The sequence below is a fragment of the Pinus tabuliformis genome, chromosome X (assembly GCF_031772625.1).
Source record: "Pinus tabuliformis cultivar Carrire ecotype Pingquan chromosome X, CPIR1, whole genome shotgun sequence".
NCBI classification, from domain to species: domain Eukaryota; kingdom Viridiplantae; phylum Streptophyta; class Pinopsida; order Pinales; family Pinaceae; genus Pinus; species Pinus tabuliformis.
In genome coordinates this window covers 701,650,803-701,678,224 of record NC_142308.1, presented here as the reverse complement: position 1 = coordinate 701,678,224, position 27,422 = coordinate 701,650,803, and the positions used below count along the sequence as shown (strand labels likewise).

The following is a 27,422-nucleotide window of genomic DNA, read 5'->3' as shown; positions in this document are numbered from 1 at the left end:
ATCCTAGTGTGTTAATCTGCTAGATTATAGTTGTGTCGCAGAAACTGGGTGGTTTATGAGGGTCTATAAGTGGGTTTGTCCCCTTAAGATGTAAATTGTAAAAGTCATGATGTAATGTGTCTTGAGGGTTGAAAAATGTTTTAAATCCCCTCATGAGTCCTAAGTCCTAGGTCCTAGGTGATGTTTCCGAAGGCTTAGTTCGATGATCCATTTAATAAAATAATAAAATAATAAAATATTAAAAAATTAAAAAATAATAAAAAATCATAAAATAGAGCAAAACCCTAAAATAATAAAATAATAATATTTTAAGTGAATGCATGCAAAATATTATTTTTTAATAATTCGACGGATGAGATTAAGAGATGTCTTGATCTCCATCAACGGTCGAGATCATTTCGACATGGATCACTCGAACTAGCCGTTGGGATCATTTCCTTTAAGTAGGGTGCTAGGGGTCAGTTCAGATAGAAGATCTGTGAGTCCGGTACTGAAGAAGCTCTCTTGTAAATCTGTTTCTGGTTAATAAAAGAAGACTTTGGGGTCCATATCTTGTTGGTGTTACTCTCTTGAAATGCTGTGAGATTGTTTAATTTTCTGCATATTTTATTTTCAGCCATTAATAATAGCTTATTGTAGAGTATTGTGAGCACAGGTATCTTGTTCACTTGCTAGGGTTTGAGTGTTGTTAGGGTTTCTGAAGTAATGGCAGGTATCTCCATTACTTTCTGAGATCTAGCAGCATTTTTGCCCTCTTTACTGATGGTTGTTTTGAGCTGTGCAGAAAACCCTTACTGAAGAAGAATTAGCGGGCGTTTGGGGAAGTTCTCGGCTGAACCAGCCAACTCCCGCAAGCATTTTTTGCTGAGCCCAGTTGGATTTGATCCTGGGTCTATCATTCAGTTTTATTTTCTAATTTGCATGAGAGATTTTCTGAAGTCCTTCACAGTGAAAATCTGAAATTTCTGTTCTTTAAATATTCCTGTGCTCATTGCTGAATCTGGCTGTTAAGGGGCCAAAAATCTGTACATTAATCAGCTGTTCTAGGGTTTCAAATTTTTTTAATTAGGGTTTTATTTTCTTTTAATTGCAGTTGCCCAAGATCGGCCCACATGCAATTCCTTCAAAATTTTTGATGCAGGCTTCATTGTTAAATCTGAATGCAATAAATTTTTATGTGTATACAGCGTGATTTCGCAGTGACATGAGCCAGCAGACAGAACTCAGAACGCTGCCGGAACAGATCCTTTGAAAACGACAGTACAAGAAAACGCGTCGATGTATTTGGCATGAAACAATATTGAAGATTCCAGTTGTGAATATTTCTTTGAAGGTATCGGTTTAATCAGAAGCACGTGCTGGGCATCGTATGTACTGTGCAAAACATTCAAAAAGCTGTGCGTTTCAAAAATCGATTTGCTCCAGGTTATTGATTCAAAATTGCCATCAATCACGCCATTAAAAACTGTTATGCAAATCCTTTTTACGCATTACCTTGGAAAAGGTCATATTCGCATCTTTAAATCACCCTGTTGCGCCATCATTTGTGAGAATTTTCTCAGACCGTGAGGAAACGCGTTTTCCTCCCAGAGTTTGTGCACAGCGTGAAGGAATTTTGTGGGTATTTTGCATGGGAATACCAGTGCCGGCCTGTCAGCAAAAAGACAAGAACAAATCAAGAAATCTGAGCACGAATCGATCTATTCATCGCAGTTTGTCTGACGGCGTGTCCCTCTGACTGTTCTGCGCAGAAATTTCTTTGGGTCTCATAGTAAATACGATCAGGCCGAGGTTTCGTGGGCATGACTGAGTGTGATGCCAGCTCCGCTCAGATCATAATGTCTGCGTATTTCCCTAATCTCATCGTCATCAACACTCTTAAATCGACGTGAAAGCCTGCGTAGGAGAATGAGGGTGCGTTCAGTGCGTGGGCATCAGGTTGAATGCGCTGGTCTATTTGCGTTTCAGTTTTTTTTTTCCTTCGACCCTGCTCATCGTATCACTGTGGTTCATCCGCGTCTCTCAAGAAATCGATCCGAAAGCGCCACCGTCACTGGCTCTCGCGACAAAGGCCTGTTTACTCATGCGTTCAGCAACTGCGTATTATCAGGGTTACGATATTTTTATTTTGTTTATCTCCATCAGCTTAGATGTTATCCCATAACGCAGGCGGTTAGATATATTTTGTTTTATGATATATTCGTTTGCATAGTTAATTTTTAGGGTTTTAAGCTAAGTTTTAGATTTAGGGTTTTGTTAAGTTATAGTTAGAATTTAACTTTATCTTTATTTTTTGATTTTAATATTTAGAGTCCAGTTTTAGGTTACGTTAGGTTATTTAAATTTAGAGCTTAGGTTTGGTTAGATTAATTTTTATGTTTTAGACTTTAATGTTTTATATTTAGATTTCAAATTTAATAAAAAAACAAAAAATATTTATGTTTTAGCCTTAGGTTTTATTAACTTTTGTTTATTAGTTTATCTAGATTCTAAGTTTAGAGTTTAATAAGTTTTTTAGATTTTTCATTTTTAATATTAAAAAAAAAAAGATTTTGTTTATAATAAAAAAAAGGGGATTTTTTTTTTAGGATTTTAGATTTTAGATTTGAAATTTTCTTTTTGTGTGTATTTAAATTTATTTAAAAAAAAAAAAAAAATTGAAAAAGCATAAAAGTTTTGTGGAAAATTCTCTTGTTTGCCAGATCCAGTTATTCTCGGGAAAATATCATTTTGAGGTTCAAAATTACTGATGTGGGATAAATGTTTTACATGAATGACCATCTGGTATCTGATTGATGATTTATGAGTGGTTGTTTGAAAGCATTCATCTTTTCAAAACTCTCAGTCACTGAATATCTTTATTGAGCTTTTGTCATTATAAGAGCGTCGTCGTTTTAACTGATATCTTGCATCATTCGAGCTGTGATGACAAATGATTGCTGTTCACGGTTTATGTTTCTATATCATCTAACAAGTAATCGTTTAAATAACAATCTCTTAAGGCACTGGTCTATCAAGTTAATCAAGTCCATCTAGTGCTTATCATATCGTGTCTCGTGTCTCCCAACCAACTGTTTGGCAGTTGGTCTTCATTATCTCATAGGGTCTACCCCCCTTAGCTGCGGGAGACAGGCTTAAACGGAGAGATAGGGGATCAGAGTGACAGCCCCCGGTCTGAGGGTTGTCGTGTCAATCCGCGCGACAACAAGACCCATGGCTCTCAATGCTCACCCTACACGTGCCACTGTAGCCCTCTGGAGGATTAGGACCCTGTATAGGGAGACCAAGCCCAAAATGGAGACCATCTGCAATCTTACATAAGATCCAATGCGCCCCCTAGCCTTCCAGTACAACAAGTCATTAGAGAAATTTTGTAAATGATCTTATCTAGTCATGGACCATAGGTGGGGACTTCATAATGGCATGCCCTTCCATAATGGGCTTCGGGATGTGCCAATGTCTCCTAAACTCCAAATGGGGTTAACCAAGTACCCTATTAGGTGGTTTCTACTTCTAAAGGGGATAATATTCAATGTACATCCTTCAAAAGGTGGTGGAAGGGGCAGCCCTGGGTCACATGTTGGGGTGCAAGGGTAGCTAATAAGAGGGAAGCCCACACTTGGATTTATAATGTATAGGAGGGAGCAATCATGGTACATGAGGTGCCTCAACCTTGATTTTTCCACCATTCTTTTATGCCTTTTTCCTTTTTATGATTTTCTTTGATTAACTGCTCGGGGCTCAACGGGGTAGAGCATGATGTATAAGATATAACAGTGAATTCCCCCTTTAAGGTGGGGTGGTTCATTGCCCACAAAGGGTTGGGACAATCATGGGTTCTTATATGATGAAGAAGGCTCATAGAACCTGTAGGAACAAGGGTGATGGCCATGATGATGGGGTAAAGCTCATGTATTGGCTTTTGCCCATGTGCTAAATGTATGTCTCGACCATCTTTTGCATCTTGTGGTACATTTTCTGGTTGATTTTGGCCATATATGCTTTTAACTTTCTTTTCAGCTGCATTAACCTCCGGGCTTCATTCCAATCCATGACCCAAGGTGTGGGCAAGGGGAAGGGGCAAGTTGACCTTATGTGGACCTAATGGAGGAATGTGGACCCACGCGGGAGAGAGAGGATGGGGTAATAATGAACGGAAAGAGGGTAATATAAGAGGATAAGGGAGCGGGACCACACAACCAAAATCGGTGTGTCCTGTGAAATACAATCCCTGGAACCAAATGGTTAATAAAAGAGATCCCACAAGACTAGAGTCCAAGGTTAATTCCTAAAAGGGGTCTAGGGGACAAAAGCACAGACCTAGCCCATTCTTTTTGCTAAATCCCTCCATTAATCCATGCCCAAATGTGTCCATGGTAAACAAACTACAATACTCAATTTCCAAATGACAAGGCATACCTTTAGATTCGGGAGTCCCACCTTCAAACATATGATCATGATAGATGGGAGAGGGACCACATGGCTATCTCAGGTGGCGGAGAGGATGGCACAATGAGCTAGCTGGTGGTTGGTGGTTGCTGGCTAAAGACCATATTGGAGAAAACATTTCTCCTAGGGATATTACCCACAAAAAGGTGGTAACATTTGGCTCCAATTGGAACGTGATCTCTCGAAGAAGTGGGCGAAGCTACTCGAACTCAAACAATCTCTTGGTTACTGTAGACCTGTCGCCTGTACATACAATAGATGGAAAAACATGACGCAGGATGCTTTCGCAACGTCTCATGATCGCACATGCTAATATGTTGGGCCATAAAATCAACATAAAATAAAATATGCAAATATGCATCTATCTAACTTGAGAAAATCATATGATGCTATTTCTAACGCAGAAATCAGCATGCAATGCATCCTACTCTACGATGTATATGATACAATGTCAAGTCTCAAGGAAGGAGATGATACGACTTAATTTAACCGGCTTAGGCTAAAGTTCATCATTAAGTTTAACAATGTAGTAATAGTCATCCCCAACCCTTCCATGGATCCTGACATACACCAGTTCTTTATCTACCAAGACTAAGTCCCCAACCTTATATTCTTTCTTATGCTTCCACTTCTTGTTTTTTTGGGAGATTGGTCGTATGAGAATTTAGACTTCCTGGGTATGGAGGATATGGGAAGGTTTCTCAACTTCGCATGTCTCATAGAATGGTCCAGGATTAATCACATGCGGTAAGTAGGCAAGTTCCCTATAAAGGATATAAAAGGGGTGCCATCAGATTGCGGGATGGTTGCGTGATAGGTCCATCTGAACATGCCCCCCAACGGTAGCTCCCCATTTCCGAGATAACAACATCCCCCACACATCCATAACATCAATAACAATAACATCCATGAGGAGGGATATGTCGGGATTCCTAGGTAAAGAAGCCTTAAGGTCTTTGATGATGCCTTCAACTTACACAAGTTTGGAATTAAAACCACACACCCTTTTATATGGTCGAGTGATGCTGAAACCCAATTGCTTCATAATAGTCAAAGGCATGATATTGGGGGAAGCACCTGAGTCTAGCATGCAATTGTGTAAGAAGAGGTCATTGATAGCTAAAGTAAGCAAGAACGGTTCGTGCCCAGAGTTTTGGTCAGGAATATGAACGTTTTGCAATTCCTCAAGTAAGTCTTCATCTTGAATCCCCGGTGACTTCTTAAGTTGTTGTTGTTGCTCTGGAAGCTTAGAAATCTCCTTAAGGGGAATAGGTATAGTCATCTTTCCTACAACAACCCCTATGTCGATGTCAAGTTTAATTTCCTTACCCTTTTGCTTCTTCCTGTGTTCTTTCTGAAGGGGACCCTTTTTTGGATTGACCTTTGTTTGGGGATCCTTCTTGGGAGGAACTTTGCGAATGGATTCTTTAGGAGGGGCTTGCTTAGGTGATGGATCTTCCTTGGGTGATTCCTTAGGAGGTGAAGGGTCTTTGTCCTTTTTCTTTCGGGAATATTGGACCCCTTTAAATCTTTCCTGGCTATTGGAATTAAGAATGGATCCTTCCTTTTCTTTCGTAGGAGTGACCTCACTAATGGGAGGATGCATGTATGATCCTCCTAGCAAAATGTTGAAGATGTCAAATTCTACGAGATTGGTTTGCTCATCAATTTGTTCATCCTCACTTTCATCCCCTTCACTTCCCTCATCCTCAGATGAAGAATCAGGCTCAATAGTGTTAGTTGGAGCCAATGTGTTTGGGATTTGAGAAGAGCTCGACCTATCTTCTTCACTTTGCTTTTTGGGAAAAGGCCTTCCTTTAGGGATGTAACTCGATTTTTGGGCCTTTTCTAAGGTGGTGATTTTGTTCATGATAACCCTGTCACGTGCATTGGCTTCTTCAGTGAACCTTTCCATCTTTTTGAGAATGGCAAGGAGAGTTTCTTCGTGTTGATCTTTGGACTTCTCCTTCTTGGTTTCAAATTTGGCTCTAGGGTGATCATTGATATCAACCTTTGAAATTTGCAGGTTTTCTTCAACTTCCATTGCCATTTCTTTAGCCTCAGCCAAAGTGGATGGTTTCTTATCCCTCAACACATAGGTGAGGTGGCCACCCACGACTTTTATGAATTTGTCAAGGATGTTGGCTTCAGATGGCTTCAAATGATCAGGTATATCTTTGACTACCCTATCAAACTTTTGAATGAACTCTCACACATCTTCCCTTCCCTTGGTTATTTGGTAGAAATTTTCAATGTTGAAGGTCCCTTGGGCATTGCATGACCACCTTTTCATGAATAGCTCCTCGAATTCATCGGAGTCCTTTATGCATCTAGGGGGAAGGCTAAGATACCAATCTCTTGCTTGTCCCTCAAGTGATAAGGCAAAAAGCGTCATGATCCTATCTTCATCAAATATCATTCTAGGGGACGTTTGCCTGTAGAATTCTTTAATAAAACCATGTTTAGTCCAACTAGCATCCCCTTTGAATTTGGGCAACCATTGGTTAAATTTTTCAGCTAATGGCTTGGGATCATTACTCAATTCCAAAGGGGCAAAGACACTAACCAAGTGTCTTTCACTTTTGGTCATCTTGGGTTGATCCCTTTCTAGCAACCCTAGTTAAAGGAGGAATGTTGTCGCCTTCGAGTAAACTAGGGGATTGGACAATGAGTGGAGTCGCTAGAGGAATGTTTATAAATGTCGTCAATGAATCAATTCCTCAATGATTCACTAGGGAGGTAGACTTGCTTCCTCCCTGGCAACGGTGCCAAAATGTCACTACTCAAACTAGTAGGGAACCTAAGGAGGATCGCTAAAGGGAAAATGCTAGGCCAAGGGCAACAAATGGAGACTTAGCCCACTGTCACCTCAGCTAAGGCTCCCTTCTATTTACGGAATTTCACCGATGGGAGGAGACCCAGTATGTATGGAGTCACCAATGAAGGATAAGTCAATGGATATGAGTGACTCAAATAAAACCTTTTCCTAGAAGAATTTGAAGGATCGATCTTGCTTGCTTTCTAAGCAAGGTACTATGTATTCTTGGGAGAGGGGGAAAGGGTTTGAGGGTTAGGTTTATGGGATAAGACTTGTGAAGGAGTTCCCCAATCCCTAAAATCCTTGTTAGAATTGGTATCCTGGATGGTTCTTGAAGAATGGTCTTTCAAAGGAACGGGACCACACGGGGCCAAGTGGACTCAGTCTAGGGTATGGGGAAAGAATGTAGCAACCAATGATATTCTTACCCTAGACAAGGTGGGGAAAGGATCAAAGAAAGTTTTTCACTCAAAGATGTTGTTTTGACCCTATGAGGTACTAGCCTTAGGGATGGTAGGGCAAGTTTTGATCCCGGATCTAGGGGTTGGCTTTTCTCCCAACTCCACGATCAAAATGTTTTCAACATTTGAGGAGAGCTAGAGGAAAGGCCAGCGTAGGAGACCCTAGCAGATCGAATTTTTTTTATGGCTAGCTTGTCGGGAAATTGATGCCCTAGGTACCCCAATGTGGCTATACTTGGGAGGAGGTGAAAGAATATGTCATGTCCCTTCTCACAAACATTAGTCATAGGGTGCAACGACAGAGTTTTGGCACAATTTTGACTTAGGAGGAGGACCCCACATTTCGACTTAGGAACTTTGGGGCAAATTCGACTTTATTTAGCAGCTAATGGGATGTGGGGGCCACCCACATGGGGGAATTCAAACTTGGCCATTCGATATGCTTGGAGGGAAATTGAATGGGTGTATGGAGGGGCCCACATGAGGCTAAGGAGGCCCAAGGGAATACAAGGAGGGATCAAGTCTCATTTTGGACTATCTTCTACATTTGCAAACAAACACTCACTTGTATGTTTTGCTGTTTAGCAAGTCTACCGGCTGTTTAGCCACGGATCTCTCATGCAGGAGATTCAACCTCTACTTCGGGGCATCATCCGTGCCCGCCCTAGGGAGGTTGTTCTACAGGAGTTTCAGGGTGTTAGGGACAACAACACACTTCAGTCATCAGTGCAGAGAGGGAACTATGTATTCCTGGGTAGCTAGAAAACACAAAGGAGGAGCTAAAGGCCAACAGGGGATTCATTGCTTGTTGGGAGATTCGTGAGATGAGGAGGCAACATAGTGTAGGCGTTTTCGCTAGAGTTTGCAACTAGCTAGACCAGCACATCAATCAGTCGCATTTCTGAGCAGAGGGACAATGCAAAGGCCATCCAACAACAATTCGTGGTGACTCGGGGAGAAACTGATCTTGTCCAAGAGCCATCCGGGTAGTTCGGAGTTGGATAGCATAGGTAAATCCAACATTTTGGAGGAGTTTGTAGAGGGATTTGTTGGCAGTTTCCGGCAAGTCGAATTTAGCAGCCACAACTGGGAAGAGGCTCCAAGGGGGTCGAAAATCTGAAGTCAAAACTAGCTAAATTCCCTTTGGGGTTTTTCTGGGTTTTGTCCAAGGAATCCGGGGTTAAAAGCACAAAATTTTCTGGGCAGTTTTTTAGCACTTTCTAACTAGTCGAAGCGCAATAGTGCAATAGTTTTCTATGGCAGCACAGTGCAAAGTGGTGCAGCAGCTAGGCAACCTTCAACTCAGCCATTTTCCCACCTGGGGTTGGTCTTGCTTGTTCATTGGGACAAGCCCAGCTGCACCATTCCAATATATATTGTATTTAGCTTGCAAATTTCTTATAACACGGCTCAACAGTTCCTTATTTGCAGCGTTTCCATGGATGTTTGATGTGTATTTCATTTTTATATTCTGCTGCACAGTTTATTTGCTTAATATCACTGGCATTCCTATTTAGGAAAATTATAGAATATGGTTTTTAGTGACCACCCTTGGTAGATCAATGCCTTAGTCTTTGGGAGAATGGAGTTTATGTTGAGTATGAGTAGGATTTCTTGGTTCCTAGTCAAGGAGGCCCCAAGATCACTTCACTAGCCTTCTAGGTCAAGAGGAAGCAACATTGTAGCTTTTATACTTTGTTGTGCAAAAGGAATGGATTAGCAAGGTCAAATTCTTCGATAGAATTACCCCTAGGAGATTTCACTCATATTACATGGCCCATACATTGAAATATGCTATAATAGAGACAAATTCCACAAATTTAAGCAGTAAATGCATGCAACAATTAGCCCTAGAACAACGAAAATCCCAGTCCAATGTATATGAAAAAAGTAAACAAGAATAACTTCAAAAAGTACATACTTACATGTAATAGAGTATATCCAACCATTCACAATTGACAATAGAGAAGCTCCAAGAGAAGATAGACCAATATCCACACATCAAAACTCATCCATAAAACTCCAATTCATCCTTTAGAAAAAGTGCGAAAATCTCAAGAGAGATAAGAGATCCAAAACCAAAGTGATGATGAGCAAATAAGCTCACCTCACATGTATTTATACACAACTTAGGAGTTCGAATTAGCCTAAAAAATAAAATAATGTTCTAATAATACAACTCTTGGTGACAAGCCCACCAAACTAGCTCATAAATGAAAAGTCAGCCTCTCAAGAGGTCAAATAATTATCTATGCATGTCGTAGGGCCCTCTAAGAGGCCTAATGAGGTCGATTGGTGCCATAATGAAGAATAAGACCCTCAAAAGCAGTGGATAAGGGCTTGGCCCGTTGTAATAACCTATGGTGCTCTTAATGACATGTGGGAGGCACACAAGTGTCCTCATGGGTCTCTAAGCAAATCGAAGATGCTTGTAGATTGTCTGTAAGGGCTATGATGATGGTGTAGGTGATGTCACATCATCGTGCAGTCTTGGATTGATCCAGGTGGATATTGGTGGCCACTTGCCTATTCCACTTGGACCCTCACCATTGTTCTTTCAGTTTCCTTAATTGTAGCATAATTTACTATTTTGGCAGTTTTTCTGGTCTTGAACTTTTGGAGCTGTTTTGAGGCCCTAAACGACATTTTTTTGGCAAAATGCCTCCAGTTATTTCTAAAGATATCACGTCAATTGCTGTGGTCCTTGGAGAGATCTTTCCAACGAGGTATCATACGCGTCAAATGGAGATAATATGACCAAGTTACGACCCCAGGAAGTTGGCTGCCCAACTAACCTCAACTGGGTCCATAAATTCTTGGTGTCACATCTCCTCGGGTTAGGGTTTTGATTGTTTATGGTTTTCTCTTATTGTTCAATAATAAAAAGGCCCTTGAGCGTCATTGTAACTCAGTTCAGAGGCATGTAGCCACCACATCTCTTCTTAGAGATAAGCTATCATTGTCCGAGCTAGTCCTATTTCCATTCTGTTTGTAGGCATATTTTAGTATTTGATATTAATGAAATGAAGCGTTATTTTTGCTGCATCTCTATATTTATGGTTATATTGGTAATTTGTTGCATTCTTGTTTAAATCTGGATCAGTGGTATCATTGCAGTTTGCTGTTTCTCTGTTTTTCTTTGCATGTCCCCAACGAGGTTGGGATATAAGCAGTTAAGGCTCGATCTGGTTGAACCTTTGTAAGATCAGCCTCGCAAACCTCGACGGACGCCCATGGGGGAAGAAAAGAAAGACGAGAGAGCAGGAGATCCTTTCAAATCATTGCTCGAGGAGTCCCTCGAGAAACAAAGGATCGCGATGATGGATAACTTTGCCCAGATCCTTCAACGGTTGACCACCGGCGTGCATCCACATCCAGCAGCCACTCTGGAGGCTCCACACCTTTTATGGTACAAGTAAACTTTGACATTCCCATATTTGAGGGCCAAATAGATGCAGATGTCGTAGATAAATGGTTAAATATGCTAGAAGGAATTTTTCTGTTCATGATTTTTCTAGCCAGGAAAATATTACTTTTGCTCTTCTCAAAGCTGCCCCCCACGTCAAGGACTAGTGGGAAACCTAATGTGCGCAAAAGGATGAACCTCACTGTTTTCAGCCGCTCCAACTTGGAATTCCAGGATGCCATCAAGGAGCAATACTACACTGTCGGGAGCATGAGGACAAATACGTAAAATGGACCACGCTGTGGCAGGGTAGGGAAAAAGATGTGCCAGTTTACCAATGTTTTTCATACCCTTTGCATGAAGTTGGATATCAAGGATTTTGAGAAACATTTGGTACTCAAGTACCGCGGATGCCTACACAGATACATCCAGGACGAGATGGAGTTCCTGGACATCTCCTCGCTTGGGACGGCATACTGATACGCCGTCAAGATCGAGCAAAAGTTTAAACAGAAGAAGCGAGACTTTGGATTTGCGAATCCGAAGCAAGGGAAAGGTGCCCCCAAACTGCAGAACAAAGGACAAAGCCAAGGCAGGACGGCCCAGGACAACCCACCAAAGCCACAAGCAAAGGACACCACTGCGAAGCCAAAGAAGGACATGGGAAAGTGGTCTGAGTTCCATAAGAGCTCCACTAACAACACAAGTGAGTGTCGGGCCAAGCAGTCACTGGTGGCCGAGCTAAAAGCTTTGGAATCAGATGCATGTTCCGGTTCTGAGTCAGAACCTGACAAGGGGAATGACAAAGGGACGCAGATTATCGATGCGGAGCCCAACACCACCTTTGCCACCACGAAGATCCAAAAGGAGGAACTCGAAGATCTAGAGGAGGAAGAGCGTCTCTTCCACTCCTAGATGCGAGTAAAGGGCTCCCCGCTAAAGTTCATTGTCGACAGCAGGAACCAAAAGAACCTCATTGTAGTAGAGGTTGTGAAGCGGCTGAGCTTACCGACCACAACACACCCACAATCGTATACCATCTGGTGGCTTCACCAAGGACGGGATCTTTGCATGAGCCAATATTGTTGCCTTCCATACAACATCAAGCCCTTCATAGATGAGGTATTATGTGATGTTGCTCCCCTTGATGTTTGTGATGTATTATTAGGCCAACCATACTTGTGGAAGTGACATGCTGTGTATGAGTCAAGGCCTCGCGCTGTTATTGTTACATTGGGAAATAAGTTGTACATGATACCGGAGGTAGCATTGCCTACTGCCATCTCTCTGGTTACAGCAAAACAATGTAGTAAGCTCATTTCCAAAACCGAGAAATTTGTTTTCCTAATGATACGCCCTCAGGGAAAGAAGAAGACGGTAGCCACGACCTCCAAACAGGGCCCCTCCGCATGACAACAACAGATGGACAAGGTCGTGGAGGAGTACGAGGACATCTTCACCTTCCCCATAGGGGTGCCTTTGCACTGTTAGGTCAAGCAGTCCATCGATCTGACCCCAGGTGCGTCGTTGCCCAATGGCCTAATATATCGTCGCTCCATTCTGGAGAACAATGAAATCAGGAGGTAGATTTAGGAGCTGTTGCAGAAAGGTCACATCCGGCCGAGTTCATTGCCCTATGGGAGCCTAATCGTGTTGGTACAAACTTGAAGACTCTATATTGACTATCGGGTGCTGAACAAGATCACTATCCGGAATAGGTACCTGATCCCACAATCCTTGGACCAACTCAAGGGGGCGAAATATTTCAGCAAGATCGACTTGAAGTCCGGATATCACCAAGTACCAATCGAACCCTCTGATGTGTGGAAGACTGGCTTCAAAACCAAGGAGGGTCTTTTCGAATGGTTGGTTATGCCTTTCGGGTTGACGAATGCTTCTGCAACCTTCATGAGGTTGATGGATGACATCTTGCGGTCATTCACCAACTCATTTGTAGTGGTATACGTTGATGACATCATGATCTCAACCAAATTTAGGAAGAACACCTCCACCACATCCGATAGGTTCTCCAAACACTGTGGCAACACAAGTTCTGTGCCAATTTGGAGAAATGCACTTTTGGCATGACCCAGGTTTAGTATCTGGGATACATTATTGATGAACGGGGGGTGCATGTGGATCTAGCCAAGATCCAAGTCATTCGGGATTGGTCAGCCCCAACCACTCTAACAGAGCTCTGCAACTTTCTGGGTCTTGCCAATTTCTACCGCAAGTTCGTGTTCTCTCATGTCACTTGGTCCTTGAGTCAAGTCACCAAGGGAGGAGTGAAAGCAAAATTCTTTTGTTATGAATCTCAACAGAAGGCATTCGCAGAGTTGAAACATCGTCTCTGCTCTGCACTAGTGCTCACACTACCAAACCTGCAACAACCATTTGAGATCGAGACAGATGCCTCTGACTATATGCTATTGGGGCAATTCTTACTCAACAAGGGCATCTAGTGGCATATCACAGTGAGACACTTTCAGACATAGTTCGGAAGTATCCCACTTATGACAAAGAGATGTATTCCATTGTGCAGGCTTGCTGACAATGGAAGCATTACATGTTGGAGAAGGAAACGGTCATCCACACAGACCACTGACCCCTGCAATTCATATAGACACAAGGGAAGTTGTTGTTGATTTGGGGTAGCATTAGATGTGCTCTAGCCCTGAAAATTGGCGGAGAGGCTAAAGCACATGAGATCTCCAAGACCCAGAAATGGTTTGGGCAGATTCTAACCGGTTTGTGAGATATTATAATAATTAATATTTTTTAGTGGAGTTCCTAAGTCTAAACTTAGGAAAAATAAAATATTAATGGTTATTAATTTAAAACTGGGTTAGAAGGTTCCAAAAGTCATTGATCAAACCAATCTAAAATTAGCCGTTGATTACATATTTAATCTCGGTCGTTGGAGGACTGACAGGAAAAGTATAAGAAGAGGCTTAAGGGTCAGTTGGAGAACGCATTGAGGGAGACCAGTCAATTCGATTTATGGAGCAGGGTTAGCTAAGAAATTCGGACTAGTGGTTTGGAGAGCAGCAGGAGGCAGCAAGTACGGAATAGAGAGTCAGGAACAGCACCAAGGGATCAACGTAGAGGTTGGAGAGGCATACACAGAGGTTGCAGATTGCACAGTCACTGGAGGGCCTGCGAGGGTGACGCAGAGAGGCCTAGTGCTGACGCAGACAGGCAGGGGCTGACGCAAAGGGTCTGGGAGCTACGCAGTGGTCATCCAGGCTGATGCTGAGACTGGGGGAAGTGTTGAAGAATTTTCTCTTTGTTGGGTAAACCAGTTTGGCACCCAGTTGTATTGAAGAATTGCTGAATAATAAAATCCTCCCTTGCTTCATCGGTTTTTCCACATTGGGTTTTTTCAGGGACTGATTGTCTAAAATATTTGTGTCAATGTGTTAATTCTTGTGCATGTATTATGATGTGATATCTGCAACATAATTTATTTTAATGTTTACTGAAGGATTTTCATAAATAACTTATTGGGAAATAAGTAGGTAAAATAAATCAGTTGTTGTAGTGATAGAATTTTCACATGGTATCAGAGCAAGTAATCAGAGACAGGAAGGGAAAATCAATTATGGGTCGAGACCATGATGTAGAGGCATCTACGTTAGGAGATTCACACAGATTTTCAGAAAATTGCGTTAGGAGATTCACACAGATTTTCAGAAAATTGCACAAGAGAAAGTGATTTCGATTTCTCTATGTTGGCTTCCAGGCTGGAAGAAGAAGTGGCTTGTGTGACTAGCTCTGCATCATCAGAGGTATGGTATATAGACAGTGGGGCCTCTTGGCATATGATGGGAATCCGGGAATGTTTCTTAGATTATCGGGAGGAGAAGATGAACTTTCAGATCACCATGGGGAACAAGGCAAAATGTACTCCAGTAGGGAGGGGTACCATAGTTTTTCAAACAGAAACGGGAGAGCGGTTCGTGCTACCAATGTGCTGCATGTACCAGGATTGGGGATGAACTTACTTTCCGTGTCGCAACTTTGAGGCAAAGGCTATGACATTTTCTTCATCAGGGAGAAAGTATACGTCAAACACCCAAGCTGGAAAAAGAAAGTGCAGATCGGGATCAAAAGTAACAGGTTCTACAGACTACAACTAGAATCACCAATGGCACTAATAGGCAGCCACGAAGACAAGGATTTCAACGAACCATGGCACAGAAGAATCGGACATTTGCACCATGGGGCTCTGAGAATTCTCAGGAGCACTATAACAGGAGTTCCGGATCTTAGTACGGAACGAGATGATGTATGTAGAAGATGTGCTCTAGGAAAGTATGCCAAGGCAACATTTCCTAGAAGTAAAAACAGGGCCAAGAGTTTACTAGGATTGATACACTCAGATATCTGCGGATGCATGTCCACTAAAGCTCTTAGTGGTGCCGAGTACTTCCTTACCTTCATTGATGACCACTCAAGGAAAACTTGGATTTATTTTTTGAAAACCAAGGACGAGGTTTTATGTCGATTCAAAGAGTTCAAGGCTCTGGTGGAGAATCTGACTGGGACGAAAATAAAAGTTGTGCGCTCAGATAATGGTGGAGAGTATGTCGATAAGACTTCACTGATTTTTGCGCTAAGGAGGGCATCAGAAGAGAGTGGACATCTCTGTACAATTCGGAGCAGAATGGAGTAGCAGAAAGAAGGAACAGGACTATCGTAGAAGCAACTAGGGCCATGATGTATGATCAGGATATGCCAAAATTCCTGTGGGCAGAAGCATGCAACACAACAATCTATGTTCAGAATAGAACAACTCATCGAGCATTGGGCAAGATTACTCCAAAGAAAGTCTTCACAAGGAAGATGCTTGAAGTCAGTCATTTAAGGATATTTGGGAGCTTAGCATATTGCTGCATACCCGAGGAAAAGAGGAAGAAGCTGGATCAAATTGCAGAGAATGGATATCTAGTGGGATATAGTGAGAACGCTAAGGTATACAGAATCTATCTTCCAGGGAGCAGGAAGGTAGTAGTTCGACGAGATGTGAAGTTCATGGAAGACTGGGCTTTCAGAAAATCTCGAGAAATGCTTTCCGAGGAGCTGTCAAAAGAGGAACCATTGGTCAAACCTCTTCAACCAACAGAAGAAAATAATTCTTCCTCAGGTTAGGAAGAGTCACAAGATGAGGAGGAGCTAACAGAAGCACCTGATGGCAGAGGAAGAACGAGCAGTGAACTTCGTCAGATTCTGTGAGATGTAGAGGAGTTCGTCGATGCGCCAAGGAACAATAAGAGGGAGCGAAAACAACCAGATAGATGTTCGACATTAGTAGCTCAGGATGGGGAACTTGCCAGTTTTCAGGAGGCAGCTTAACATCAAATTTCGCTGGATGCGACGGTAGAGGAGTATAACTCCATAATGGTGAATGATGTCTGTGAGGTAGTGCCAAGGCCTTAAGATAGATCAGTGGTAGGTTCGAGATGGATCTACAAGATCAAATACGCTGCAGACGGCAATGTCGAGAAATACAAAGCCAGGTTTGTGGCTAAGGGGTATGATTAGAAGGAAGGAATTGACTATGAAGAGACGTTCTCTCTAGTAGTCAGGTCTACATCTATTAGAACCATGATATCTCTTGCAGCACGGATGGGTTGGGAAATTCATCAGATGGATGTCAAAACGACGTTTTTGAATGGTGTGATAGAAGAAGAGGTACACATTGAACAACCAGAGGGCTTTGAGACACATGAGAAGAAGTCTCATGTATGTAGATTGAAGAAAGCCTTGTATGGACTGAAACAGGCACCTAGAGCGTGGTATGGGCGAATCGATGGCTACTTGCAGGAAATGGGATTTGTCAAGAGTGACGCAAATCCAAATCTCTACTATCTGGTTGTAGAGAATGAGCCTCTAATCTTAGTATTATATGTGGATGGTCTCTTCTGACAGGATCATCTAGGCTCATAGGGGATTGCAAGAAGAATCTAGCCGCGGAGTTCGACATGAAGGATTTGGGACGAATGCATTATTTCCTGGGGTTGGAAGTTTGGCAGCAAAAGGGGGAGATCTTCCTTCGGCAAAGGAGATGTGCTATAGAAATCCTGAAGAGATTCAGGATGGAGTACTGTAGACGCATGGCTACTCCAATGATAACCAAATGGAAAAATATTGATGCATCAGAAGACAAAGATGTTGAACCCACCTTATACAGGAACTTATAGGGTCCCTGATGTATCTGGTCAATACCAGGCCAGACATTTGCTACGCTGTTAACACCCTCAATCAGTTCATGGTGGAACTGAAGAGGGTGCATTGGGCGGCAGCCAAACATGTTCTCAGGTATTTACAGGGAACAGTTGATTATGGACTCTTGTACACCAGGGTAAGGATATCAGATTGAGTGGGTTTACTGACGCAGATTGGGCAGGAAGTTCAGTGGATCGGAAAAGTACCTCTAAGTACTGTTTCAACATTGGATCAAGAATGACCTGCTGGTGCAGTAGGAAACATAAATTCGTGGCTCTGAGCTCGACTGAGGCAGAATACATGGCTGCAAGCACAGCTTCATGCGAGGCCATATGGCTTAGAAAACTGCTTGTGAACCTATTCAGAAGAAAGATGGAGGCAACCAAGATCATGTGTGATAATTAGAGTTGCATCAAGCTCTCTGAGAATCGAGCGTTTCATGATCGATCAAAGAATATTAATATCCGGTGTCACTTTGTCAGAGACTCTGTCGAATGAGGAGCTGTACAGTTGAGCTACACTCCTACAGGAGAACAGGTGGTAGACATCCTTACCAAGGCCCTTGGAAGAACCAAGTTTGATTATTTCAGGGAGAAGATGGTGATAATAAAGAATCCATTTCAATAGCAGAAATGTGTATGATGTTGTAGTGCAGTAGCACGATGCAACATGATGAGAAGGAGTTTGCAGTGCAAATGCAGTGTTGAAAAGATGTACCAACAGCAGCACAGATGCAGAGGGAGCTATAGTACAGATGTAGCAGTGGTAGTGATAGAGCCATGGGTAGCAGTGCATGATGCAGCAGTGCAGAGGATGTTGGGCAGGGAGGCTTAGCATCAGCACGGGTACCGATGCTGTATGATCAGAGTAATGCTCAGTGTGGAGTATTACTAGAGCACAATCCTCACTAAGAGGGAGTGTTGATTTGGGGTAGCATTAGATGTGCTCTGGCCATGAAAGTTGGTGGAGAGGCTAAAGCACATGAGATCTCCAAGACCCAGAAATGGTTTGGGCAGATTCTAACTGGTTTGGGAGATATTAAAATAATTAATATTTTTAATGGAGTTCCTAAGTCTAAACTTAGGAAAAATAAAATATTAATGGGTATTAATTAAAAACTGGGTTAGAAGGTTCCAAAAGTCATAGATCAAGCCAAATCTAATCTTAGCCATTGATTAGAGATTTAATCTCGGTCGTTGGAGGACCAACAAGAAAAGTATAAGAAGAGGCTTGAGGGTCAGCTGGAGAACACACTGAGGGAGACTGGTCAGTTCGATTTTTGGAGAGGGGTTAGATGAGAAATTCAAACTAGTGGTCTGGAGAGTAGCAAGAGGCAACAAGTACGAAACAGAGAGTCGGGAACAACACCAGGGGAATAGCATAGAGGTTGGAGAGGTAGATGCAGAGGTTCTCAGGCAGATGTAGAGGCTGCAGACTACGCAGTCACTGGAGGGCCTACGAGGGTGACACAGAGAGGCCAGTGCTGACGTAGAGAGGCAGGGGTTGACGCAGAGGGTCTGGGAGCTATGCAGAGGTCATCCAAGCTGACGCCGAGACTGGGGGAAGTGTTGAAGAATTTTCTCTTTGTTGGGTAAACCCAGTTTGGCATCCAACGGTACTGAAAAATTGCCGAATAATAAAATCCTCCCTTGCTGCATCGATTTTCCCACATTGGGTTTTTCCAGGGACTGATTGTCCAAAATAATTGTGTCAATGTGTTAATTCTTGTGCATGTGTTTGTTTCTGTATTATGATGTGATATCTGCAACATAATTTATTTTAATGTTTACTGAAGGAATTTCATAAATAACTTATTGGGAAATAAGTAGGTAAAATAAATAAGTTGTTGCAGTGATAGAATTTTCACAGTTGCAGAATGATCGGCATTAGAAGTGGTCCACATACTTGCAACAATTTCATTTGAATATCAAGTACAAGAAGGGAAACACCAACAATGTTGCAAATTGCCTCAACTGAGCACCGATCATGGCATTAACCACTGTGCTCAACTCTTGTGGGCATGAGATTTTTGATTGGCCACTTCTCTACAAAAGCGACTCAAAATTCGGCCACACATACCATACGCTCTTAGATGGTCAGCAAGTTCCAAATTTTCACCTCCAAGATGCTCTGTTATGCCATCTGGGACACCTTTATGTTCCTTCAAACGAGCGTGCCAAGATGATTTGGGAAGCGCACTACAGTCGGGCCGCTAGGCATTTCGGGGTCAAGAAAATGGTGGTAGTACTGCAGAAGTATTTCTATTAGCTGAATCTTCGACAAGATGTTGGGAAGTACATCAAATCCTGCACTGCCTGTGTCATTGCCAAACCGACGATCAAGAAGAAAGGCCTCTATACTCCGTTGCCTACCCCTTTTCAACCTTGGGAATCCATCTCCCTGGATTACATGTTGGGCCTTCCTTCTACTAAGCATGACAATGACTGTGTTTTTGTGGTCGTCGACAGATTCTTGAAGACAGCCATTGTGGTGGCCTGCAAGAAGAATATCACAGCAGAAGCCACAGCTAAACTCTTCTTTGAACGAGTGTGGGTACACTTTGGGATCCCACAGTCTATCATCTCAGATCGGGACGACAGGTTCCTCAGTACATTTTAGTCCAGTCTCTGGTCGATGCTAGACACTAAGCTCACTAAGTCCACAACTTTCCATCCCTAAACTGATGGTTAGGCAGAGGTCATCAACGGGATGATCGTACACATTCTGCGCATGTACAACTCATAATGGTCTGCCCTTCCATAATGGGCTTCGGGATGTGCCAGTGTCTCCTAAACTCCAAATGGGGTTAACCAAGTACCCTATTAGGTGGTTTCTACTTCTAAAGGGGATAATATTCAAGGTACATCCTTCAAAAGGTGTTGGCATGTGATAGATAATGGTGTATGAGGTAGGGGATGAGAAGGGGCAACCCCGGGTCACATGCTAGGGTGCAAGGGTAGCTAATAAGAGGGAAGCCCACACTCTGGTTTAAAATGTATAGGAGGGAGCAATCGTGGTACATGAGGTGCCTCGGCCTTGATTTTTCCACCCTTATTTTATGCCTTTTGCCTTTTTATGATTTTCTTTGATTAACTGCTCGGGGCTCAAGGGGGTAGACTCTAGAGCATGATGTATAAGATATAGTAGTGAATTCCCTCGTTAAGGTGGGGCGGTTCATCACTCACTAGGGGTTGGGACAATCATGGGTTTCTATATGATGAAGAAGGCTCATAGAACTTGTAGGAACCAGGGTGATGGCCATAATTATGGGGTAGAGCTCATGTATTGGCTTTTGCCCATGTGCTAAATGCATGTTTCCCGACCGTCTTTTGCATCTTGTGGTACATTTTCCTGTTGATTGTGGCCATATATGCTTTTAACTATATTTTCAGCTGCATCAACCTCTAGGCTTCATTCTAGGCCATGACCCAAGGTGTGGGCAAGGGGAAGGGGCAAACTAACCCCATATGGACCTAACGGAGGAATGTGGACCTAGGTGGGAGAAATGATGGATGGGGTAATAATGAATAGAATGAGGGTAATATAAGCAGATAAGGGAGCGGGACCACGCAACCAAAATCGGGGTTTCCCATGAAATACCTTCCCTGGAACCAAATGGTTAGCAAAAGAGATCCCACGGGACTAGAGTCCAAGATTAATTTCTGCCAAATCCCTCCATTAATCCATGCTCAGAAGTGTCCATGATAAGCAAACTAGAATACTCAATTTCCAAATGACAAGGCATACCTTTAGATCCGGTGTTATGTAAAAAATTAGTTAATTTTAGGGTTATTATTTAATTTTAATTTTAATTAGACGAAAGGGCACGATCATAAGATCATGCCCTTTCCCAAAGGGTGCCCATGGCGGTATATAAGCCAGGCAACCCATTGTAAACAATCATCATCTGTCTATCTATCTTTTTAATAAAATATTTATATATATAATTCTGCATATCAGAAGTTTTTATGCTCCATTGGTATCAGAGCGGTTTGGTTCTCCGGCTGTCCACCCGCTGACTCCGCTGCCCCCTGCATAGACCATATCACAACCGTCACTGCTTTTTGTGTCCACGCCGCGTACCATCCTTAGCCTGCTCAGCTATACCGTTGCACCACTGCAATCTGCTGCGCTTTGAACAGTTGATATCTGTTAGTGGCATCAACTGTGCCGCAAAAAGCAATCTCTCGTCCAGCGAATCCTCGGTCCATTCCGCGCCGTGCGTGCAATTTCGGCTGTCCAGTTTTTGCTGTAGTCCGACCACGTCTGCGGTAGTAATTCCTAAGTTTTGAACCGTAAAAAAAAAATCAAACTTTCAATCGACGTGACTGTTCTGAGTGGGAAATCCAACATTCAATTAACGTGACGGTCCACAGTAAATATAATATAATATATTTATAACATCAAATATATAACGTTTGTTTTATATAACATCAAAAATATATATATATACATATATATATATATATATATATATATATATATATATAATATATAATATAATTATATATATATGTTATATATAATACATAATTTAATTTAGTTATAAGTTTTATATATATATAAAAAGTTAATTTAATTAATTAAAATTATTTTAATTAATTAAAAAGTATATATATATATATATATATATAATTTAATTGATTAAAAGTTATATATATATATATATATGTTAATTTAATTTATTTTAATTAATTAAAATTTATATGTATAAAATTTATTTTAGCTAATTAAAAAAAAAAAAGAGGGAGGAAAAATATTTTAGCTGGAAAATAAATACACGCCCTCGCAAACCCGCTCAATGTCGATAATGACAATGGCGGATTTCCAAAAAAAATTGTTGGATGCAGAGCATAAGATAAATAGCAACCACAATGAGGTAAATAAAAGATTAAATGAATGCTAGATCAAGCTTGGGGAGCAAGCTGATGAAATAAAAAATCTTCACGATATGACAAATCGAATAGAAATAAAGATGGAAAATTACCATGTTCAGACAGAAGCAGGCATCAAAGAGGTCTTAACAATGCTGAAAATTCTGTGTAAAAGGTCGAATTGTACACCCGAACAACTACTAAAAGAAGGTGAAGAGAATCAAGAACACATCTTGTCAGATTCAACAAAGTCAACAGACTCTCATGAAAAAGTTGAATCCCCAAAAAAATCAGCGACACCCCACCAAGAAGCGAGTAACACAGCCTTTACAAACAAGCAACTCTGGGATAACTTTACCAATCAACACGCTTTTTTTGCTCAACCATTAGCAACATACCGGCGAAGGGCAAAAGTCGAGATGCCTAAATTCGATGGAAACGAAAAAAACGATGTTGCATGGATAAATAAAGCAGAAGAATACTTTGAGATATATGACATCAATGACGATGACGAAAAGCTCAGGTATGCATCCATGAAAATGGAAGGAGAAGCATATAACTGGTATATGTGGTGGAAAAAAACAACACACGTCATTAGCTAGAGAAAATTTAAAGATGCATTCTTTAAAAGATTCCAAGGTGTAAGAGAAGAAGAGTTCTTTTCAAAACTCATTAAGTTACGACAAAAAGGAAGTGTGGACGAATACACTCAAGAATGGGAGACCTTAGTAACACGAGTACCTGAGTTATCAGAATCTCGTCTAATTCAGTCATACATCTCGGGACTCAAAACCCATTTACAAGCAGAACTTGAGATGCATGACATTACATCTATAGAAATAGCAAGATGAAAAGCAAAAACAACCGAAAAGAAATCCGAACCAATATTTTGGTCAAAAGCGGAAAAAACTTATGCAAGACGAAGGATAACCCAGTATGTGGACTCAAATAATACAAGATATGTTCCACCACATCGTCGTGAAGATGAAAAATCTAATGTGGAAATACAAAGGATAAAAGAGGGTAAATGTAAATGCTGTGGTGAGAAATGGGACTCCAAACATAGATGTGCTAAAGGAAAAGAACCAAAGAACCTATATAATTGTGAAGCAACCAATGATTCAAACAGTGAAGATTATGACATAGAAGACACAGAATACACCCCAGAATTCTCACCAGAATTAGATGACGGAAGTATTCCGCAAGTGTCATTATGAGCTATGACAGGTATATCACAACCTCAGACTTTAAAGTTAAAAGGACACATAAAGAAGAACAACGTAGTGGTTCTCATCGACTCGGGTAGCACACACAATTTTTTAGATGCAACTGTGGCAAGGAGACTCAATATTTTTTCATTTCCCTTACCAAACATGAAAGTGATGGTAGCTAATGGTAAGAAGATTGAAAAGGTAGGGAAATGCCATAAGGTCATTTTGCAGATTCAAGACTTTAATATAGAGTCTCTATTCTTCACGGTACCATTAGGAGGAGTAGATGTAGTCTTAGGTATCCAATGGCTACAAACTTTAGGTACTTATGCCGCCAACCATCAAGTACAATTTATAAAATTCAAATGGGGAGGTCAGAAGTACAAACTACACGGATTCCAAGCACCCGAAAATCAAGTTGTATCATCATCTCAGATGATGAAGCTGAGTCGAAGAAGAGCACCTGCTTATGCAATACAATGTCACCAGTTAGAAATGTTATCTGCAAATATGACCAGAGAAGAGTCACCAGAGATACAAGATATGATTCGGAAGCATGAAAAAGTATTTCAAGACCTACCTATGAAGATGCCGCCTAATAAGGAAATTGAGCATACAATAGAAGTCAAGGTAAGATCAGACCCCATCAACATCAAGCCATACCGATATCCACATCTCCGAAAAATGGAAATTGAGAGATTAATCCAAGACCTTTTAAAGTGTGGGACCTTGATCATCTTGGAATATATAATCAAGTGGAAGGACTTGCCGAAGAAGACGTTTCTTGGGAGAATGAATCATTCTTCAACAACATCCGTCGTTACTTATGCTTTGAGGACAAAGCATTCTTTCGAGAGGAAGGCAATGTTATGTAAAAAATTAGTTAATTTTAGGGTTATTATTTAATTTTAATTTTAATTAGACGAAAGGGCACGATCATAAGATCATGCCCTTTCCCAAAGGGTGCCCATGGCGGTATATAAGCCAGGCAACCCATTGTAAACAATCATCATCTGTCTATCTATCTTTTTAATAAAATATTTATATATATATAATTCTGCGTATTAGAAGTTTTTATGCTCCATCCGGGAGGTCCACCTTCAAGCATACGATCATGGCAGATGGGTGAGGGACCACATGGTTGGCTCAGGTGGCGGAGAAGATGGCACAATGAGTTAGTTGGTGGCTGCAAGGGGCTGGTGGTTGAGGACCATCTTGGAGAAAAAAATTCTCCTAGTGATATTACCCACAAAATGGTGGGTAACCAGGCCAACTTTGACTACCATTTTCTTGATGATGCCTTCACATTTTGGAAAAATTTCAATGTGGCATGTGATCTAGATTTTTTGCTTATCATTTTGAGACTAAGTTGACTATTTGACTTCTATGAGCACATGCATCGGGAAACATGAATGCTTCGAGAAAAGTGAAATTGTTGATTTTGTGAGGCTACCATGTTGATAATTGTCGAAAAACACTGGACCATGGTCAAGGCCACACAGATTCGATGACTCATAACCATGTGTTAACACATAGGTGCACATTGACGCAAGTTGAACTGGCCCATGCATTGGTGTTTGCCCCTACATAACCAAGGCTCCTCTATACAATGAGTCCTCTGAGATCCATCTAGAACCTGCCGATACTATATAGGACAAATAGCCCAAGGACTTAGCCTAAAAGGATTGGTCATGGCCAACCATCACAAGGCATAGGACATCTAATACAATGACTCACATGGTTGTTACAATGCTTTAGACTTGTGACCTTGGGCTGACAATGGTGATAAATGCAATGTGAAAGTACCCCTACTTACATGAGGGGGAACAAGACTACCACAATTCTTGTACACCATCTACATGATGGTTCAATAAGATACAATTTCATTTATCAAAATGTTTTTTGTGGTTTAAGGTCAAATTACAATTTTGGAGACTTCTGCATTTTGGGCCAAAAGCACTAGGCTCAAGACAGCCAAGATGGTTTTGGGGCACCTCTAGAACCGAGGCTTTTAGTATTTCATGTAGTTGAAGATTTTGATCAAACATCTAAGGGACCATCATATTTGACTTTTTGAGGGATTCCAGAAAGACCTCTCCTGAAAAGTCGGGATGGTTTGCCTCTATAGATATTGCTGTAGGTAAATCACATCTCTTTGAGGGTTATTTGAGGTTAGAGAGGATTAGGCATTAGGGTTTTGCAAAGAGCTTAACTGGATATATACATACATACATTGGCTATCATCTATATTTCAGTGTTTAGTTATTACAATTTTCTCCAGACATGATATGTTTTGCAGGATATATTCCATGATGCTGGAATGTTGTGTACACTGTATATGTGATTTGATATTTCTTAATCATTCAAAACCCCTTGATTATTGTTAGGACACTTGAGTTTGATGGGAACCCACTGTGTTTCCTAGTTTCTGTCATTCTTTTGCCACGCTCAAGCTACTTCATTTTGCAGATGCATGGAACGTTTTAGTTATATATGTTAACATTCTGACCCGAAATACAAATATTATCAGATGTTACAAAGTATGCTTTCTCAAAAAGAATTGTGATTTAAACTCTCATATATAATTCTTGCTGATGTTCCCCAAATTAGTTGCGGATATCTGAAAATCTAATAATATTTAGTCACTACAGGTTCTGCATGGCAAGCCATACAACCGGAAATGTGATGTATACAGTTTTGGTATCTGTTTGTGGGAGATTTACTGTTGCGATATGCCATATCCCGATCTCAGCTTCACAGAGATGACTTATGCAGTTGTTAGACAGGTAGTTGTTAGCCTTTTATAGTCTGGATCATATTTCCTATGTTTTTAATATTTATAATGTTTATTGATCAGTGTTATATGTTGATGTTCTTTATGTCAGAATCGACGGCCAAAGATTCCTAGATGTTGTCCAAGTTCTCTGAGTAATGTGATGAGAAGGTGTTGGGATGCAAATCCCGACAAGAGGCCTGAAATGGACGAGGTAGTGAAAATGTTAAAAACAATTGATATAAGCAAAGGTGGAGAAATGAGACCTCCTGATCAATCTCAAGGTTGCTTTTGCTTCCGAAAGTACCATGGCACATAGTGCGTTTTATTAGGGATAAACGATAGTGCCTACATATTCTTTAATGGAAAACAAGGTATCAAATACGCTTCACAATAGCATGTTAGGTTGCTTTCAAGTTTGTGAAGAAGATAAAAGTGCAGAAGTGCATATATTTTGTGGACCTTTGGCTCTGAAATCTTTTATCTTTGAGACTTTTCATATGGCTTTTCTCCATGCCTTATCTTTCCCTTTTCTCTGCAATATTGAACTGGTTCAGATGTAGAATCTTTGCATGTGCTATTATATTGGTTATAGCTCTTCTCCTGTCTATAAATTATTATTAAAGCAAAACAAGGTACTGAAGATGGTTCTCAATATTTTCAGTACAAAAGTACAGGCAGAGCTTTATTATTACCTCAGCATATGGGCATTGTTTGCTGACTATGCAGCTGATCCCCAATCAAGCTTTTGATAGTTCGGGGTCATCATTGCATGTATTTATGTTTTGGAGGGCGGGTTGCCAAAGTTGATCCTTTATATCACAAATTACCAAAAACACATAATTATTGTACAAGGATTTGCTTCATTCTTCGAATCCATGCTAGAGGAACCAAAAGATCAGACTGAGCACCATAATCTACATCTTTTAATTTGTAATATACTTTATAAGGTCAAAATCTCTAGTAGCTATTAGGAGTGCAAGTTCGTCCATTAACATATGAAACACCAACTTTCTGTATGATATATATATATATATATATGTATATATATATATATATATATATATATATATATATATATATTTGTTATCGGACTTATATTAACATGGAGCCATAGGATCAAAACCTCCCAAGTGGATGTGGATGACTCTAGGTGCAAATCCTAGGTTATTTTGATGGCATAGATGTGTCTCTCATAGTGT

General features: G+C 41.1%; 1 protein-coding gene across 1 annotated transcript in view; it reads left to right on the top strand.

Annotated features, from left to right (window-relative positions):
- The window catches only part of LOC149141919 (serine/threonine-protein kinase 54-like), a 166,619-nt gene extending 139,765 nt beyond the window's left edge, over nucleotides 1-26,854 (top strand). Inside the window, exons 5-6 of the mRNA XM_089447817.1 lie at nucleotides 26,099-26,233; nucleotides 26,333-26,854. Coding sequence (XP_089303943.1) covers nucleotides 26,099-26,233; nucleotides 26,333-26,539 — 342 coding nt within the window. The 3' untranslated portion in view covers nucleotides 26,540-26,854. The remainder of the gene's footprint in view (nucleotides 1-26,098; nucleotides 26,234-26,332) is intronic.
- Nucleotides 26,855-27,422: the final 568 nt, after the last annotated feature.